At 36.7% G+C, this 17,508-nt stretch overlaps 1 protein-coding gene across 1 annotated transcript in view; it reads left to right on the top strand.

Moving 5' to 3' along the window:
• The window catches only part of LOC121735316 (espin), a 63,544-nt gene extending 46,208 nt beyond the window's left edge, over positions 1-17,336 (top strand). The window contains exons 12-15 of the mRNA XM_042126099.1: positions 1,700-2,265; positions 13,140-13,336; positions 14,436-14,593; positions 16,935-17,336. Of these exons, the coding sequence (XP_041982033.1) occupies positions 1,700-2,265; positions 13,140-13,336; positions 14,436-14,593; positions 16,935-17,047 (1,034 nt within the window). The 3' untranslated portion in view covers positions 17,048-17,336. The remainder of the gene's footprint in view (positions 1-1,699; positions 2,266-13,139; positions 13,337-14,435; positions 14,594-16,934) is intronic.
• Positions 17,337-17,508: the final 172 nt, after the last annotated feature.

Here is a 17,508-nt window from a genome sequence, read left to right on the forward strand (position 1 = left end):
AAAGGATAATGAGATAAAAGCTCCTCCTTAACACAGGCTAAGAAAATTAAAAACATGTATATATACAGTGTGTATAAAAAATAAGTGATAATACTTTAGGGTGTGTACGTGTTCCTTGTAGAGAGTTCACTGTGAAAGTAGCAGCGCTGAAAGATCTTTTTTTTTTTAATTTTGTATGGGCAAGTGCCCGAGCGTCACGAGTTTCCCCATACAAAAGTGAAAAAAATTTTTGGTTTTTCAGCGCTGCTACTTTCACTGTGAACTCTCTACAAGGAACACACACACCCTAAAGTATTATCGCTTATTTTTGTTACAACCTGTAATACTATACATAGTACACAGTAGCGACAAGCGGCTCTAGGGCGCCGAAGAAATTACGCCCGGGTAGATACTGGTAGTGCTAAAACCGGCACTGAATAAACACAATTTTCCCGCGACCGAAGCCTTGGCCGAAAGTTTGTATTTTAAAATAATATATTAAATAGATTTTTTGTATATTTAGACATGCAGCGATATTTCAAAATTTAAATGGAATCTACCTATAACTTATTTAATCAAGACTTATTTAAATTTTATTGGTTTTACATCATTTAAAAACCATTTATTGTATTTTAGTGCCGGAAAAAAGTATCCGTAACGCCATCGACACTTATTAAGTAGTGTTAATTGTTAACATGTTTTGACGTGGGAGAGCCATGCTTCGGCACGAATGGTTCGGCTTGACCGGAGAAATACCACGTCCTCACAGAAAACCGGCGTGAAACAGCGCTTGCGCTGTGTTTCGCCGAGTGAGTGAGTTTACCGGAAGCCCAATCCCCTACCCTCTTCCCTTCCCTACCCTCCCCTATTTCCTTCCTCACCCTCCCCTGTAATTCCCTTCCCTACCCTCCCCTGTTACCCCTTAAAAGGCCGGCAACGCACCTGCAGCTCTTCTGACGCTGCGAGTGTCCATGGGCGACGGAAGTTGCTTTCCATCAGGTGACCCATTTGCTCGTTTGCCCCCTTTTTTCATTAAAAAAAAAAAAAAAAACGCAAAATAATGATTATCTAATAAGCTCTTTAATATCGAAGTGCAAAACGATGTTTTTAATAGTTGCAATATTTTAACAGTTAGCTTCCTTAATGGGTTTTTAGTTGAGAGTTCTTATTGAATTACCTGTTAATTAATCTATTATTGTTGTGTAGTGGAAATTTCCTAATTACTCTTCCTTTATGTTGTCTTCGTTAGTTTCTTTTAAAATGTATTTACCTACTATATTTTATCGTGTTGGTATTGCTATTTATATTGATATGGTACTTACATATTTATTTTATTTATACTTAAGTTTCTTCTCCTTTCTCTTGTCTAATATTTGGGTCTATCCTTTTGCAACAGATTACAGAGCAATATATTTTGCTGAGAGCGTTAAGCCTTATTCCACGACCACGAGTCATTTTCCTTATTTATAAAAAAAAAAATATTCAGTACAGTTTTGCCGGTAATAAACTAATGGTTCTAGTAGGAATTGTAATAAATACTACGTCACAATATTCACCACAATATTCACTATACAAAAATATAATTTCCAGTTGTAACTTCGAGAAATTCTCATCATAACATTTTTCATATCGATATCGGCACAATTAAAATGTTACACATTTACGCATATAACATAATTGGTGCGCGTGCACACTTTCTATCCCCCGCTCTGTGTTGCAGCGGGCGCCGCGGGGGCTGCGGGGGCCGCGGGGGCCGCGGGGCGGCGCGACTCGAGCGCAGACGACGAGAGGCCGCGCGCGCCGAACCTCGTCAACAAGCAGCCGGCCCTGCCCTTCGTGCCGCCGGCCTTCCTGCACCACGCCTCCGACCGCCTCATCAAGCCCTCCGAGTACCTCAAGACCATCACGGCGCCCTGCAAGCGAGACGACGGCGCGGAGCGGCCGCCCCCGCCGCCGCCCGCGCCCGCGCCGCCTCCGCCGCCGCCCCCGCACCAGCACCAGCCGCTGGCCGCCATCAGCAGCGCCGAGCTGACCGCCGTGCGCCTCAAGACCACCGCCACCAAGACGCTGTCGGCGCCCGCGCGCTCCGTCAGCCTGCAGTGCCTGGCCAGCGCCGAGAACTACAAGAGCGCCAAGACGGACCTCATCGAGGAGCTCAAGATGTCCAAGGACATCACGGGCATCAGGAAGCTGAAGGTGGAGCGGGCGAGGCGCGAGAGCCTGCAGGACAAGGAGACCTTCACGGAGTTCACGAAGCGCTTCACGGCTGAAAACTTCGTCGATCAGGTGAGTGGTCGTAACGTTCGTGCAGAGAAAGCCTTTCCGTCGTCTCATTACAAAACATATTTGCGGCAGAATCTTAGACATCAATAGCGGATGCCGATGAAACATCGCCGGTGTCGTAGCAATTTACCGCACAAATCGAGCAGAACGCGACGTTTTTTGTAGAAAATATGTGTTATTGAAAATCACTTAAAAATGCGTTTCTTGTGTGGTCTGCTTCCGTCATTTCTCGATCAATTAAAAACATTAATTAAGAAACGCATCTCGATGTAAGATTTAAAAACCGCGTGTTAGTCATAAAACACTCTAGATAGAAATTATTAATCTACACTACTATTATAAAGAGGAAAGATTTGATTGTTTGTTTGTCTTGAATAGGCTCCGAAACCACTGGACCGATTTGAAAGATTATTTTACCATTGGAATATCCTACATTAATTCTGCTGAACATAGGCTAAATTTTATTTTGGAAAAAAAAAGAGGGTTTCGTAAGATATTTGGGATTTTCGGACGCAAGGTGTAAAAAATAACCAGAAAATTTACTTATTTTGCGTACGCTGCCTAAACTATAAAAGATAGAACCATACAATGTTCTAAGTAAATGAAGATCTTATAATTATCTACAAAAATGTCCGCGACACACTATACCTATCTATATCAAGTGAGGCACAACAACGATTGTTTTATTTAAAAATCTTAATTTTTTTGGACTACATATTTTAAACGCATTTATTTTACTCATGCTATTAATCCTTATCAAAATAAATTATTGTGTCGGAGTCTGTGAATTGACCTGGCAATCATTTTGCTAACCGAGTCTTAATCCTGGGTATGCTTTTTGCACCGGGCGGAGCCGCGGGCGACCGCTATAATGAGTATAAATCAAAACTGCTGAATCGATTTTAATCATTTTTTCAGTGGCTATTTATATTTTATACCCATGCGAAGCCGGGGCGGGTTGCTAGTTATATAAAGTATTTATTGTTATAGCGGCAACAGAAATACATAATCTCTGAAAATTTCAACTCTCTAGCTATTATCGTTCTTGAGTTACAGCCTGGAGACAGACAGATGGTCATACAGAAGGACAGACAGATGGACAAACACGCGAACAGACAGATGGACAGACAGACGGTCAGGAAGACGGACAGACATCAAAGTCTCAGTAATAGGGTCCCGTTTTTACCCTTTGGGTACGAAAGCCTAAAAAACACACTTTTGAAAATCGGCCAATTTTAGAAGCTCATAGCGAGGGAATGTTTGGAGATAGATATAAAGTGTTAAGGACGAAGTTGTAGAGAATTTAATTAGCTTTTATTATGTAGTAGAAGAGAATTTCGTACGTAGCAACGTTTTTGATGAGTAAGCAAAAAACCAAAAAACGGGACCTTCTTTGCCCCCCCCTCCCTCGGGCTCATCTCGGAGGGGTCAGGACTTTTAGTATGTTTATCTCCTAACTACTCTAAACAAAGTACCAAAGTTAAATTTTCTGCTTTCGACTTTTCCAAGCAGACCCCCATTTCGGGCATTCGTTTACTAGGCTCAAACTAAACCTAACTTGAACAAACTAAAAAGTATGCAATTAAAAGATTAACCGACATATCTAAAAAGTCCAATCATCTGATCGATCCGATTTAAAGTCAATAGAAAGATGCGTTTACCATTGCATAACTAGTTGACAACAGCCTCTGAAGAAAGTACAAACTTTAGAACACTTTTATGACCATCATTGCACAGGCGAAAGTTTATGTTCTTTTTATGCTGCAACAGTATGAAGTAACAAAGCCCGTTCCAATACTTAAGTATTATTGCATTACTAGATGTTTCCCGAAACTTCGTTCGCGCGGATTGTTTGTTTTTGTGAAACTATCCAAATTAATTTTGCAGGAGTCAAAGCCAAACAGAGGTTTAAACATGACATGTTTTGGCAAATAATAACTATAATATTTCTTTTCATAATTTAATTAAGTATTAAAAAAGATTTGAACGTTAAAAAAACCAAAAAATCACTTTCCTGTGTGTTCAATCATCCAAACAACAAATTGGATAGATTAAGTGTACAAAAAAATAAAATAAAACATACTCGTAGGGACACAGCTCAAGCCTTGCTTAAATTTCTAATGAAAATACTTACTTAAATCGGTTAAGTTTTGGAGAAGAAATCAGTAGACAACGAATCGTTGATTTTCTGTTCTTTAGAATTTTTGTCGTGCTGTCACTATCGCGCTCTGTGGGCTTGAGGTTAGGGAGACAGCATACTCAATAGATTTTACAAATACTTACCTACTTGTTTTTCATTTCTCTAGCCTTTGGTATATCCTCTTAAGACTCGAATTATCTCTATGCCAAATTCCAGCTGATCAAATGTGAAGAGGTGACGCATTTTTAAAATACATTCCTGGATGAACTATGATTCTAACTCTGATTCTAAGAGACGAATATTAATTAAACGAAGATTTTGACTAATATCCTCTCTTCTTATTATCTTACTAGCTTTTACCCGCGGCTTCGCTCGCGTTAATTATGTACAATCTTTCATCTATTTTATCTCCTTGGGGGTGGAATTTATCAAAATCCTTTCTTAGCGGATGCCTAAGTCATAACATCTACCTGCATGCCAAATTTCAGCCCGATCCGTCCATTGGTTTGGGCTGTACGTTGATAGATTACTATGTCAGTCAGTCACAACATATATCACTAAGTCAGTCAGTCAGTCCGTCACCTTTGAGTTATATATAATTAATAATATATTTAAGATACATGATATGTCAAATTCTTCATTAAATTACAATTAAGCAATGAATATTCATATCTGAGTGCGACAATTAGTGGTATAGTTAATACTCTGTACTTTAAAGCAATTTTATTTGAAAAGGCCATTGCAACAGATCTGCAATGATAGATACCTATGTCTTTTTAAACGACTTACAAAACAAAATCAACGATCTCAAGTCATTGAACTGAGACGTGACGACATAAGCTTTACGCGAATGACTCTGTTATTATGTAAATATATAGTACTTATTTAACATTACATAGGAAGCTTGAAGTTAAGTTGAGATAAATACAGATTTGGAGAAGCAAATGCTAGTACTTATAAAAAACTGTAACGTAAATGAAGTTAATGGATTGTAAGACCTTATGTACCAATTTCCTAAAAAGATGATTCTGATTCCAATACGAATTGTTCAGGAAGTTTATAATGAACAGGGGAACAGACACACATACATAAACTGCCCAAACCTTTACCTTACTCTTAATAACTACCTCGTAGATAAATACCAGTTGTTTTTAAACGACAGATGCCAAAAATCTTTGTACCTTAAAGAAGATCAACATTGTCAAACGCTTTGGCCAATTCCACATTGCAATTGCTGCAGTTCTGCATCGCGCCACTGCCCTACTTGCAGTCTCCGCATCATATTTAGCGGCCGTGAAACTGTTTTTCGAGACTTTTACATCAGTTTTTGCGATAGCTTTCTGTTCCTCTGGTGTATCTGAAGCGTTACTTTTTAATTACTAATTACGACTGTGCTTATACTCTGTTTATGTAAGCGGATTAATTTTTATCGGTTAATTGGCTATCGTTATCATCATTGTCATTATGTTTCAAAACGTCTCTAATAATAATCTTTGTTAATTTTATTATAATGACCATGATCAAGGGTGACGCCATAATATTATCATTATTAATTAACAGAGATCCATTCATACTAATATGATCAATTTCAAAGTGCTTGTCAGTCTTTACGCCTAAACCACTGTTTCAAAGTGATTTTAATTGTTGCAAAGAAATTAATAGATCTATTCGGTATTTTGTAGACAAAGCAAGAAGACTCTTTTTATGTCTTCACCTTAGTGATCTGATATCGAAATCGCTGAGATATTATCAACCGTTTTTAGTTCAAGTGCGGCACACATCTTACTTTCCTCAGCACGTTTATGTTGCGATGATAACATCGCAGACTGTGGCTAACTAGGTATAGAATTGTAATAACTTTTGGTGGTTACGGTAAATGAGTTAGCAGTGACTAGAGTTTTAGACTTAAGTAGTTTCTATAATCTAATAAGTGATTCGTTGGCCGCTATTGGTTATTATACAGGATTAAGAACTTGTATAGAGGCATATTGGTGAGTCCATGGACCATGATCGACGACGATTGTGAATTAGTCATCATAGGCCAACGTAGTCCAAACACGTAATTCTGCAAACTATTTTACTAATTCCTTGTTTAGCCTATTCTTCATAAGCTTCTAGTGAATATCATTCAACCATAACATCCTTACCATCTTAGGGTGGGTTGCACCTGAGGCGTGGTTAATGTTAAAGTTAAGGCTAAATAGCTTTAACTTTAACCTTAACTTTGACCGGAGAAATTGACAGATGTCTGTTGCGTTTATGTTTTTATTCAAAAAATTTGACTATCCGTAAAAATCGACAGGAAAAATATTTCTTATAACACAGTAAAAAGGTAGGTTATGGTTAAAGTTAAATATGGCGTCTTTAACCAGAGATTTGACATTTAGTACTATAGTTATAAAGTTATAGTTAAAGTTAGTTGGTGCAACCCACCCTTAGAAACCAAACATTTTGTTATCATACCAAAATTCCTTTCAAAGTATAGAATGGCTCAAGATGAACAATGATAAATATGCTGAAATACCAGCAGTTCATTCATCATGATCTCTCCTGTCACGTCCGGTGCGGACAGGTGTAACGTATCGTCCGATAGCACGCGCTCACGCTTGACCAAACACGTGACACAGTGGCGATTAATTTAATTAGTTTTTGCGATGATATTTATTTGATAGAATGACTAATTATTATTATTAGTATCGTTTTAAGCTTGCGTCCCTTGAGTTATGACTTTTGGTCAGTCTGAGTTTTTACGTCTGCAATCTGCATTGAATAAGAGTTATCATTATGGAATCTGTATTTTGGCACAACTTAGTTGCGGACGTTATCTGGTTGTAAATAATGCCAACACCTGCCAACACGCTTGATCAAATCCGCATAAAACTTAAAATGTCCATAAACTTATTTATTATTAAATAGTTACAAGTTACAACGTAACTCGTAAGCAGTTTTTCGAGATTATAATAATACTAGCTGACCCGGCAAATGTTGTTTTGCCATATAAATAATTCCAAAAATTAAAAAAAAAATTAAGGGTGAACAACCTTTATTACTTAGGGGTATGAAAAATAAATGTTGGCCGATTCTCAGACCTACTCAATATGCTCACAAAATTTCATGAGAATCGGTCAAGCCGTTTCGGAGGAGTACGGGAACGAACATTGTGACACGAGAATTTTATATACAGTGTGTAACAAAAATAAGTGATAATACTTTAGGGTGTGTACGTGTTCCTTGTAGAGAGTTCACTGTGAAAGTAGCAGCTCTGAAAGACGAAAAAATTTTTTCACTTTTGTATGGGCAAGGGCCCGAGCGTCACGAGTTTCCCCATACAAAAGTGAAAAAAAAAATTTGGTCTTTCAGCGCTGCTACTTTCACAGTGAACTCTCTACAAAGAACACGTACACACCCTAAAGTATTATCACTTATTTTTGTTACACCCTGTATAAGATTATATGCCGATGACCTCAACTTTACTTAAAATATAAAATTCTAACAAATAAAGATTCCTTTCACGGTAGCTAGTACTATTTAATTCGGGCATAATCTCTATCAAGTTACTCATCAACAAAAGCTATCTTAAAATTGTGTCGTGATTACTGATGAATCCAAAATTGTGTTTCTTAACAATGCTGTTGATAACAATTATGATTTGATGGCCTCTCCACGCTTTCACTGTTCTTGTAACTTGCACGATTCTGAAATCTGATTTAACGACTACTGTCTAATTGTAATTTGGTTATTTGCGTATCTTTATTTGAGATAATTCATCTAAAGGTTTATTAAGCGGCCTATCCACCTTATGCCATGTTGGACAAATACAGGCGATTACAAACGTGTAGAAAGGCGAATATCTATGATTGTTCGACGTAGTTTGTGCATTATTTTGAACAGCTTCGCAATCATGGGTATCCATCAGAGCTCAACATACTAGACGTCTCAGGCAGAGACATGGTGACAAATCTTTGTACTTACAAATACCATATAATATTATGTAGCACTAGATCTATACTCAACCTGCGGCCCACTGGGACTTTATCAGTGGCCCGCGTTAATTGATAGATAATTTTGAACAACGTAATCTTTTTACCCCTTAATTAATGAGTAATTTTGGTTGCGGCCTGCGGCATCGAGATATGCGGTTAAGCCGTGGAGAGGTAACAGACATAGAAACAGATAGACGGACAGACAGACACACTTTCGCGTTTATAATTTTAGTTTGAATTTACTCATTTAAAAAAACATTTATTACAACTTTAGAGTTTAGACTTTAGACTATTGACTTGCCTTGTGGTTTAAAGAGCCTATGAAGATTGATGAGTGCGCTTAGGTCATGAGAGCTTGTGTAACAATAGTTAGTTTTAATCCATTGTTCATGTGATGTCACAGATATAATTGTTACATCAAGTTCAGGTTAGTAGAATACGGTGTTAAATGTTTTGTCCTACATCAAATTACATAAATATGTTATCTTATATATTTAAACGAGCAATTCACAATATATTTTATATATTATAATAATTGGTATCTCGGAATCTAGATAGGAATCATTTTTAGAAAATGTCATTTTATTCGTGTTTTATCGATTACCGAGCAAACCTCGGTCAAATAGCTAGTAGGTACTTACTTTAAATGTGAGTCTTGTATTTGTTTATAATAGTTTTTTGGCAAAGAACTATTCCCATTATATTTAATACCTAGGCAGATTTTAGAAAAACGACAATTTTAGCAAGGTTTCGAATTTCGATCCCCAGAAAAGCGCTACAAGAATTAAGATGCTCTTTCAATTCAAAAGACGGTTCTTATCTATTTTTTGACATAAAACTTCGCGTTTCCTTACACAGTGTTAAGATGCTTCATAAATTAAGATGTAAGTAAGTACTTACTTAAATCAGTAAGTACCTACAACAATTCTATCTCTTTCAAGTCTTTTAAGAAGATACGGCGACTAAACTGATTCAAACATAGCTATTATAGAAATAGCGTTATAGAAAAACGCAGCGGCGCAAAATATACATTTAACTGAAATTTGTACGTGGTAATTTACGTCTTTAGAAACTGACGCGAGAGTGGCTTTCTTTCGCCGGCAACGAGCGAGGTTTCCATTTCATTACATTTTTATATGCATACAAATTAAAAGCCTATTGCACTTTGTTATCGGATTCAAATATTACAAGTTATTATTCTGTAGCTTAAACCACAAATAATTTAGTACCCCCCACACCGGTTACGGCGACGGTGGCTGGTTTCATTGAAACCAGGCCAGGTAGGTACGCAGGAGTCGTTTTATAGTGTCCAAGTGTGTGTGCAGGTAGAGAGATGCACATATTGTGTATGTTTGTGCAAATGTTTATAACTCAGTCGAGTTATAAACATTTGCACAAACATACACAATCTGTGCATCTCTCTACCTTGCACGTAGATTGTAGAGTTCAACGTATTACTAGCGCTCAATAAACAAAAAATATGTGTTTTGTTTATTGAGCGCCAAATATGCTAATAATTTTAAAGTGTGATAGGTATAGTAGGTAGACGTGTTTATATTTGCATTATTTACATAAATGATAAATATAAGCTGTGAATAAGCCAAAATTGTAAAAAAAAAAGTGTGTGTGCAGTACACAAGAGCACTCTCTATTCCTTTACCCTCATAACCCAGTGGGACGGAAGACCGACACGACTGGCGGGAGATCAGGCGCAGGACCGACTTTTTACATGCCCATCCGACGCATGGATCATCTTACTTGTCAGACAATCAGGTGATCAGCCTGCATTATCCTAACCAAACTTGGTAATAACATGTTTTCAACGCGGGAATCGAACCCATGACCTCCGAGTCAAGAGCCCGCTCTTAACCACTAGACCACGCGCGGAGGCTTAAACCACAAATATATTCACTAAACTGCATTTCTATGACGCCTTTATCTCGGTTGTGCCAAACTTCATTTAACGAGCGTGACCGTACATTTTTGCGGGTTGAAAAGCATCCTATGTAAAGGACATAGCTTACTTTTTATCCTCGGGACTCAACTGTATCTCCATACCAAATTACAGCAAAATCGGTTCAGCGGTTTGGATGTGAAGAGGTAACAGACAGACAATCTTTCGATTTTATAATGGTAAAGATGTCTTAATTTGTATGAAATTTGTGATTTGGACTATAATAAGATGAAATTAAATCAGAAACGTATTAATTTAAAATTAAGAAATTTAATTGTTGTTTAAATGTTAGTCTCGAATTGTTTATTAATAAAAGGAAGCAGACAAAGGAAGTTAGGTAAGTACATAAAATGGCTACAGCTTTTACTGCTAATTGAGTAATTAAATATTTGTTATTTTAACTATAAATCAAATTAATTTTAATTAAAAATACTTAATAAGAAAGTAGGTCATCTATATAAAATAAATGAAAACTTAATATTTTGTTTTGAGTAGAATGAAGGATCTTTCTTTCTTTAATTATTTTAGGTAACTATTTTGGATATTGCGGTAATGTATAGGTTTTCCATTCCTAAGTGAATGCATATTTTTTTCTAATAATAAATATTTGCATATTATAATAATAATAATATAATATCTATGGACGCTTTACACCACGTCAGAATGGCCCCGTGCTAAGTACCTAAAGGACTTGTGTTACAGGTACCAGACAACGGAAATATATTTAATGCTTTTATACTATACATATATTTAAGATTTTTATTATATCATACACATATTGAATACACATCCAGACCCAGGAACATTGAAAACTTTTTCTTCCGTCGGCGGGATTCGAACCCGCGACCTCCGGCTTGAGCTACCGACGCGCTCACCACTAAGCCACAGAGGTCGTCAAAAAAAATATTTCACTCTTCCAACCAACTTCCAAAATATCTGAATTAGGTAAGGTAAGTACGTTACAAGGACGTTGTTACAACATACAAGGTATCATCAAGCCAAAGTAACTTTTACCGAAATCAAAATAGTAAGTCATCATTTTCAACCTACATCTTCCATTTAACTACTACATCATCTAGATAAAATACTAAACCATATTATTTACAACAAAAACGTGCAATAAGTACCCTTCAGTTCCCGTTGCGTCACGGTGTGTGGGATCGCGTGTGGTGATGTAATGCGGATCTAACGGGATCTGCGGGGCTAAAATGGTCGCTTTGGAGAATCACACCAAGAATCATAATATGATTCATTTTTTTTAAATCGCAGAATGCAAGTCAGCTTGCAATTCATGAGAATTAATGTCTACAACTCGACAAGTCTTTAAATGGACGTGTCGAAAAAAGCAACTATCGCTGCCATCATACAAAAACGTCATTTTTGACAGTTCTCCTTTACGAGCAGCGCCACTGCCCACGTTAATATTTAACCTTGTCGCACTGTAGTAATTCGTACTAATTTGACATTTGTCAGTTTGACAGTTTTGACAATTCATTTGCTGAATTGATAAATGTGGCCATTTTAGCCCCGCTGAGCTGATGTTGCTAATTGTTGTTGCTCGATGTACGAGCAATATTTTATGGAGAAAAATTAAATCCTTTTACCCGTGATATACGGTAAAAGCAAGAAGGATTTTCGTCAAGGCTGTGTTCGATGTGTCGCATGAAAAACAGGCTTATAATTTATTTTATTTTTAGTAGGTCTATAACTCAGAGCCATTTAGGTGAGTGTTGCATACTCGTATAGGAGGACGTATTATAATAGTCCTATAGTAAATAGAAAAAATACACGGGTCAAACAATAGATAACCTCTTTTTTTATGAAATAAGGGAGCAAACGAGCAAGCAGGTCACCTGATGGAAAGCAACTACCGTCGCCCATGGACACTCGCAGCATCATAAGAGCTGCAAGTACGTTGCCGGCCTTTCAAGGGGGAATAGGGTAATAGGGGAGGGTAGGGAAGGGAAGGGGAGGGTAGAGAAGGGAAGGGGAGGGTAGGAAAGGGAATGGGGTAGGGGATTGGGCCTCCGGTAAACTCACTCACTCGGTGAAACAAAGCACTAGCGCTGTTTCACGCCGGTTTTCTGTGAGAACGTGGTATTTCTCCGGTCGAGCCGGCCCATTCGTGCCGAAGCATGGCTCTCCCACGTATAATATATTTTTTTTAGAATCGGTTAAAACAAGGTTAAGGTATGGAACCTTTAACCACCACGTATCGTACCATAAATCTGCCAATAAATATGACGTAATGATCGATGGAAAGACTTTCTTCATATTATATTATGTACTTACTATTAGTTTTGTAACCGAAACATAATAATATATTCTATTTTGCTCCCTCACCGCGAGCATTCGCATGTAATGTAACATTTGACTTTGAGCATTGCCTAGCTAGTTGATGTTACAAGTTGTATCAAGATATTACACACTGTATCATTGCAATGCTCGACTCTGTAATGTTACATTACAAGCGAATACTCCCGGTGAGGGAGCACCTTCGTATTAACAAATATTGCATGCATACCTATTTTATAATACTTATTATTTACCATCAATGTGAAAACTTCCAAGATATCTCGTAATTTGATTTCATCAATAAAAAAGATAGCGTGATTTAAAAGCCGCACAGCGCCATCTATCCACGCCATTTTGAACTAAAATTCCTTAAAAAAAATATGAAGTTTCCACATACCCAGCACTATTCCAAATTATATTTGCACTATATATTTACGTTTATAATTCGGAACGTCGATTCCGAGTATACATGGGGCGGTTGGTCCGATGGAAGGGTTTTGCTCAGATCCCGGAGCGGGACGCCGCGGGCAACGTGATCCCGGCGTGGAAACGGCAGATGCTGGCCAGGAGAGCTGCTGAGAAGGCGAGGAAGGATTTGGAGAAGGAGCTAGCGGGAGAGGCGGAGAGACGACGAGCGGCGTCCATTCCCGCGTGGAAGAGGCAACTGCTGGCCAGACGGGAGGAAGCAGAGAATAGGTTAAGGTGAGTTTTGGTGTTTTTTTTTTGTTGTAATTTTCAAACGCTTAGTAATTCAATTCAAATCGTTTATTTGCTATAAAAGTGGTGAATACAATAGGTGGTAATGATCATTTTTTAAGAACTAACACTTTTAGCTATGTATGAAATAGCATGCAAATATATAAATACATCATACAAAATATCTTTTACGTTAACAATAATCAAATCAAATTTATACTGTAAACATTGAAGTCATTCCTAATAATAATAATTAAACATGTCAAGAAAATAGTAAGGCTGGCGTTCACATTGTTTTTTAATATCATCTGTAGCTAACTACCTACTTTAACCTAGATATATTCTTCGTAACAAAATGCATGCTATTTTAAGTAAAATAATATACTAATGCTACATGTTGTTGATTAAATTAAATTTTAATAATTAGATTTACTAAATTTAATGTAAAAGCTTAAAAAAAATCGCAATATTTATTTCATAACACATCTAGAAACAGATGTGTAATGAAATACTATAAACAAGACTAGTCTTGGCAACAACAGACGATTTTAATCTAGTTACTTCCAAAAGAAAGAGAAAGTTTAATTCGTTTATTATTTTGTTTCTTATTTACTTACTTACTTCACGTTAAGATTTGAGTCTTTGTAAAAGCAGCTTACTTACCAAACAACCAAAATAACAATTATTACTGAACAAAAATAGAAGTGATAATAGGGTGTGTATACAGAGTTTGCTGTGAAAGTAGCGGCGCTGAAAGAGTTACAACTTTAGCCCAATATCGCAAAATCATACAACGTGACATTTTAGTGGTTGTTTTCCCGCAGCAGAACGATTTACCTATAGTATCATGCATGTTCGTTTTTGAAAATGATAATGCCGATAGACGCGAGCGGCTATGACCCGGCCGAATTTTATTTTAAGATTTGAATAAAAAAAAACTTCACAAATCTATTGTACTACTAAGATATAATAATTTTACTGCGGGAAAACAACCATTAAAATTTCACGCAGTATATTTATTTTTGTGCTCTGTGTTTTTTTAATAAAGTCGCACTTACACCCTACAAGTATAATATGGCTAGTATTAACGATGACGGTATTCCAGGCACTCACTCTACACGCCCAAGGTGGAGGAGGGAGGGGAGTGGCGGTCGTTCGGCCGCGCCGTCTCCATCGACAACATCACCAGCTGCTACGATCCCCCCGCGGCCCCCGCGCACCGCGCACCCTCGGAGCTCAAGTTGAACACTGAATCGTGCAACGGTATGTACCGTCTATAATATTCAAAGCACAAAATAGACTACAATTAAGCAATGCGTTACGTGCTGCCATTCGCGCATGATCGTTTATTGTATTGATTGATGTGAATGACATGCAAACTACGTGCTGTACATTGATTGACAAGTTCTTTAATTTTTCGTCCTGTAATATGTGCATTACATTCACGCATGATCGTTTCGCGATCGGCATGTCATGCAACAGTTAATACTGTCACGTAGACGCATGTCATGCTGAATTACAGTCTATGGAGCACTTAAGACGTAAATCGATGAAGTGGGTAACTAAGTGAGTATGTTATTATATCATAAAAATGTGGATTCTATGTATAAATTCTGATACAAAATATAGTTTACTTGTCTTGATGTTATGAGGTGCCCCAACCCAATTGAAAATTCGAAAAATACGAATTTTTTGAAAACATTGGTTTAGTTTTGACAAATAGTATTTTTCTATATTTGCTGTTCCTTGTAAAAAAAACTACATTGTAATACGTTAAATAAAAGCCTAAGCCAAGACCTTTTCTTTATCGCTTTTCTATAGAATCGCCGATCAAAATGTATGGAATTGACTTAAAAATTCGCGAATATGACGTTGACGTTCGACTCGTCTAATGTCAATTCTATACATTTTGATCAACGATTCTATAAAGAATCGATAAAGAAAAGACTTGACTACAGGCTCTGGTTAGTGGTATCAATGTTTTTATCGAGAACAATTAAATATTTATGATATATTATCAAGGAATGATCATCAGAAAAAAGGAGATTGTTTGGTATTAAATTGTTTTTTTATTTCACAATTAGGCATTTCAAACAAAAAACTGCTATAATAGTTTGTTAATTACTTATTCCATAAAACGAATAACATCTCCTTTGAAAACTATATTCACAACTGTACCATCACAGCCACCTTTTCTGCCATCAAAATAAATTCTGCGTATTATATTTGCGATCTGCATCGTGTGTGCTGATCTGATTTTCATTATTTCTCATCGCATTTTTAACGATTAATGACAGCACTAGAATCCTTTGATATAATAATACCAACAATCAACATCTTTTAACACAGATAAAGAAGCAGATAAAGCTATAATAGCAGCTGCTCTGTCAGAGAGCGAGACATAGGTAATGGAAAATTGAATCTCTTTTTCTTGGGTGGCTGAGCAGCTACTTATTTTGGCGATTGACTAGCTTGTAGAAGCTACAATTACTGGAACTCGTTCTTTCGGTTGTTAAGTCATCATGCAAAGAACGAGAACAAGACGTCTGGTTAGGATCCATTATCTCTTTGTTACGAAGTCATTCTTTGTCTTGTATTTTTATTTTCTTCATATTTGTAGTCGCATTTATATCTAAACGGCCTATCATCATTTTTCTTGCAGTGCTTTAATCAAGTAAATACTTACCTAATATACTTCTTTTTTTGGGAAGCGACGCTTTTCGCCAGATATGTAAAATTTCCGTAGCCAGTCTTTGGGATACATCATGAACTGTCGGCTCTTTTGTTTTGTCCAGCTTTGATTCATATTAATTAATAATTATGTAATTTTTATAACAGAAATATGAGTTAGTAGTTGGGAAACTGGTAACTTCTCCGATAAACCAAAAACGGGATAACATGTCTCTTTTCGTGTTTTGACGACATATTATGACTGTAATAAAGAGAAATACTAGGTATAAATTATATCGAAAATAGTATTTTATCAACAATAAGTGAACAGGAATTTTAAAATATTACTTACAGGAGTTTATTTTCTTGCGGGTAGTGCTTAAAATCACTGTTTCTCACAAGCAGAATTACAATAATAGCGCGCACTTTATGGCGTTCAGACAACGATTGAAAAGTGCAATGAAATCACCTCTCCTGCCTCAATCTCCCCATCCATCTGAGCAATATTCAAGCTTAAACAGTTACGAACATAACGGAATACTCAGAGTATAATTCAGCGTTAATTTGGCAATATTAGAAGTTGGTGGTTTTTGACAAAGTTTTTCGAATTTCTCTAAAGTTCATGACGTTGGGGGCACCTCTAAATTTATTATGATCTAAATAAAATTTTGTACGTATATTTGTGAACAAAGTTGCTGTTACAACTTTTTATAGGTATGCCGAAACGAATATAAAAAAAAACATTTTTCGCTCCACCCTAATATAAATTGCCCACATCCGGTCTTGCGCCGCCACTGGCCACATAGCCAGTGACAATATTTAGGCTGTAAATGTGTCCTATAGTATAATGTAATTATTTACTTATTTATGTTGGCCAATCTTTTCAACCTGAAATTGACCAATTTATTACCTAACATATTTTTTTTATTTCCAGGGCACGCCACAACGAACGGTAAACACGAAGAAGTAGAAGAAGAAACCGCCAAAATAATACCGTGGCGGGCGCAGCTGCGCAAGACCAACAGCAAACTCAACCTACTCGAGTAACTGGTGTAAAAATAGTTGTAAGATTACAATAATCGAATAGGCTACGGTTTATATTATTCTTAGGTTACTATAATTTTTACACCTTAGACGAGCTAAAGTGTAAAAATTATTTTCTAAATTTAAGTATGGAACACATTTAGAACTTGCCAAACTGCCAATTCTCAGAAGTATAATAAGTTCATTATTTTGTAGTTTAGTCGAAATAATGCTCACGGTCTTACAGGTGAAAGTATTTTATTATCTCCATGTAAAAAGCTGTAAGATAAAAGTTTTGTTATTTTTAAGTAAAGTCGAGTATTTATTTTCAGGAATGTATCACACTAACATATTTTATTATATCCAGGGTCGGTTCTACGATTTTAAATTAGAATTAGAAATTTGAAAACAAGATGGCGTCACTAGCTTTGTGGTTTATTTTTTTGTGTAGTTTTTTAAAAGCCACAGAGGCATAATTTTGTAGT

The sequence above is a fragment of the Aricia agestis genome, chromosome 17 (genome assembly GCF_905147365.1).
Source record: "Aricia agestis chromosome 17, ilAriAges1.1, whole genome shotgun sequence".
In the NCBI taxonomy this organism is placed as follows: Eukaryota; Metazoa; Arthropoda; class Insecta; order Lepidoptera; family Lycaenidae; genus Aricia; species Aricia agestis.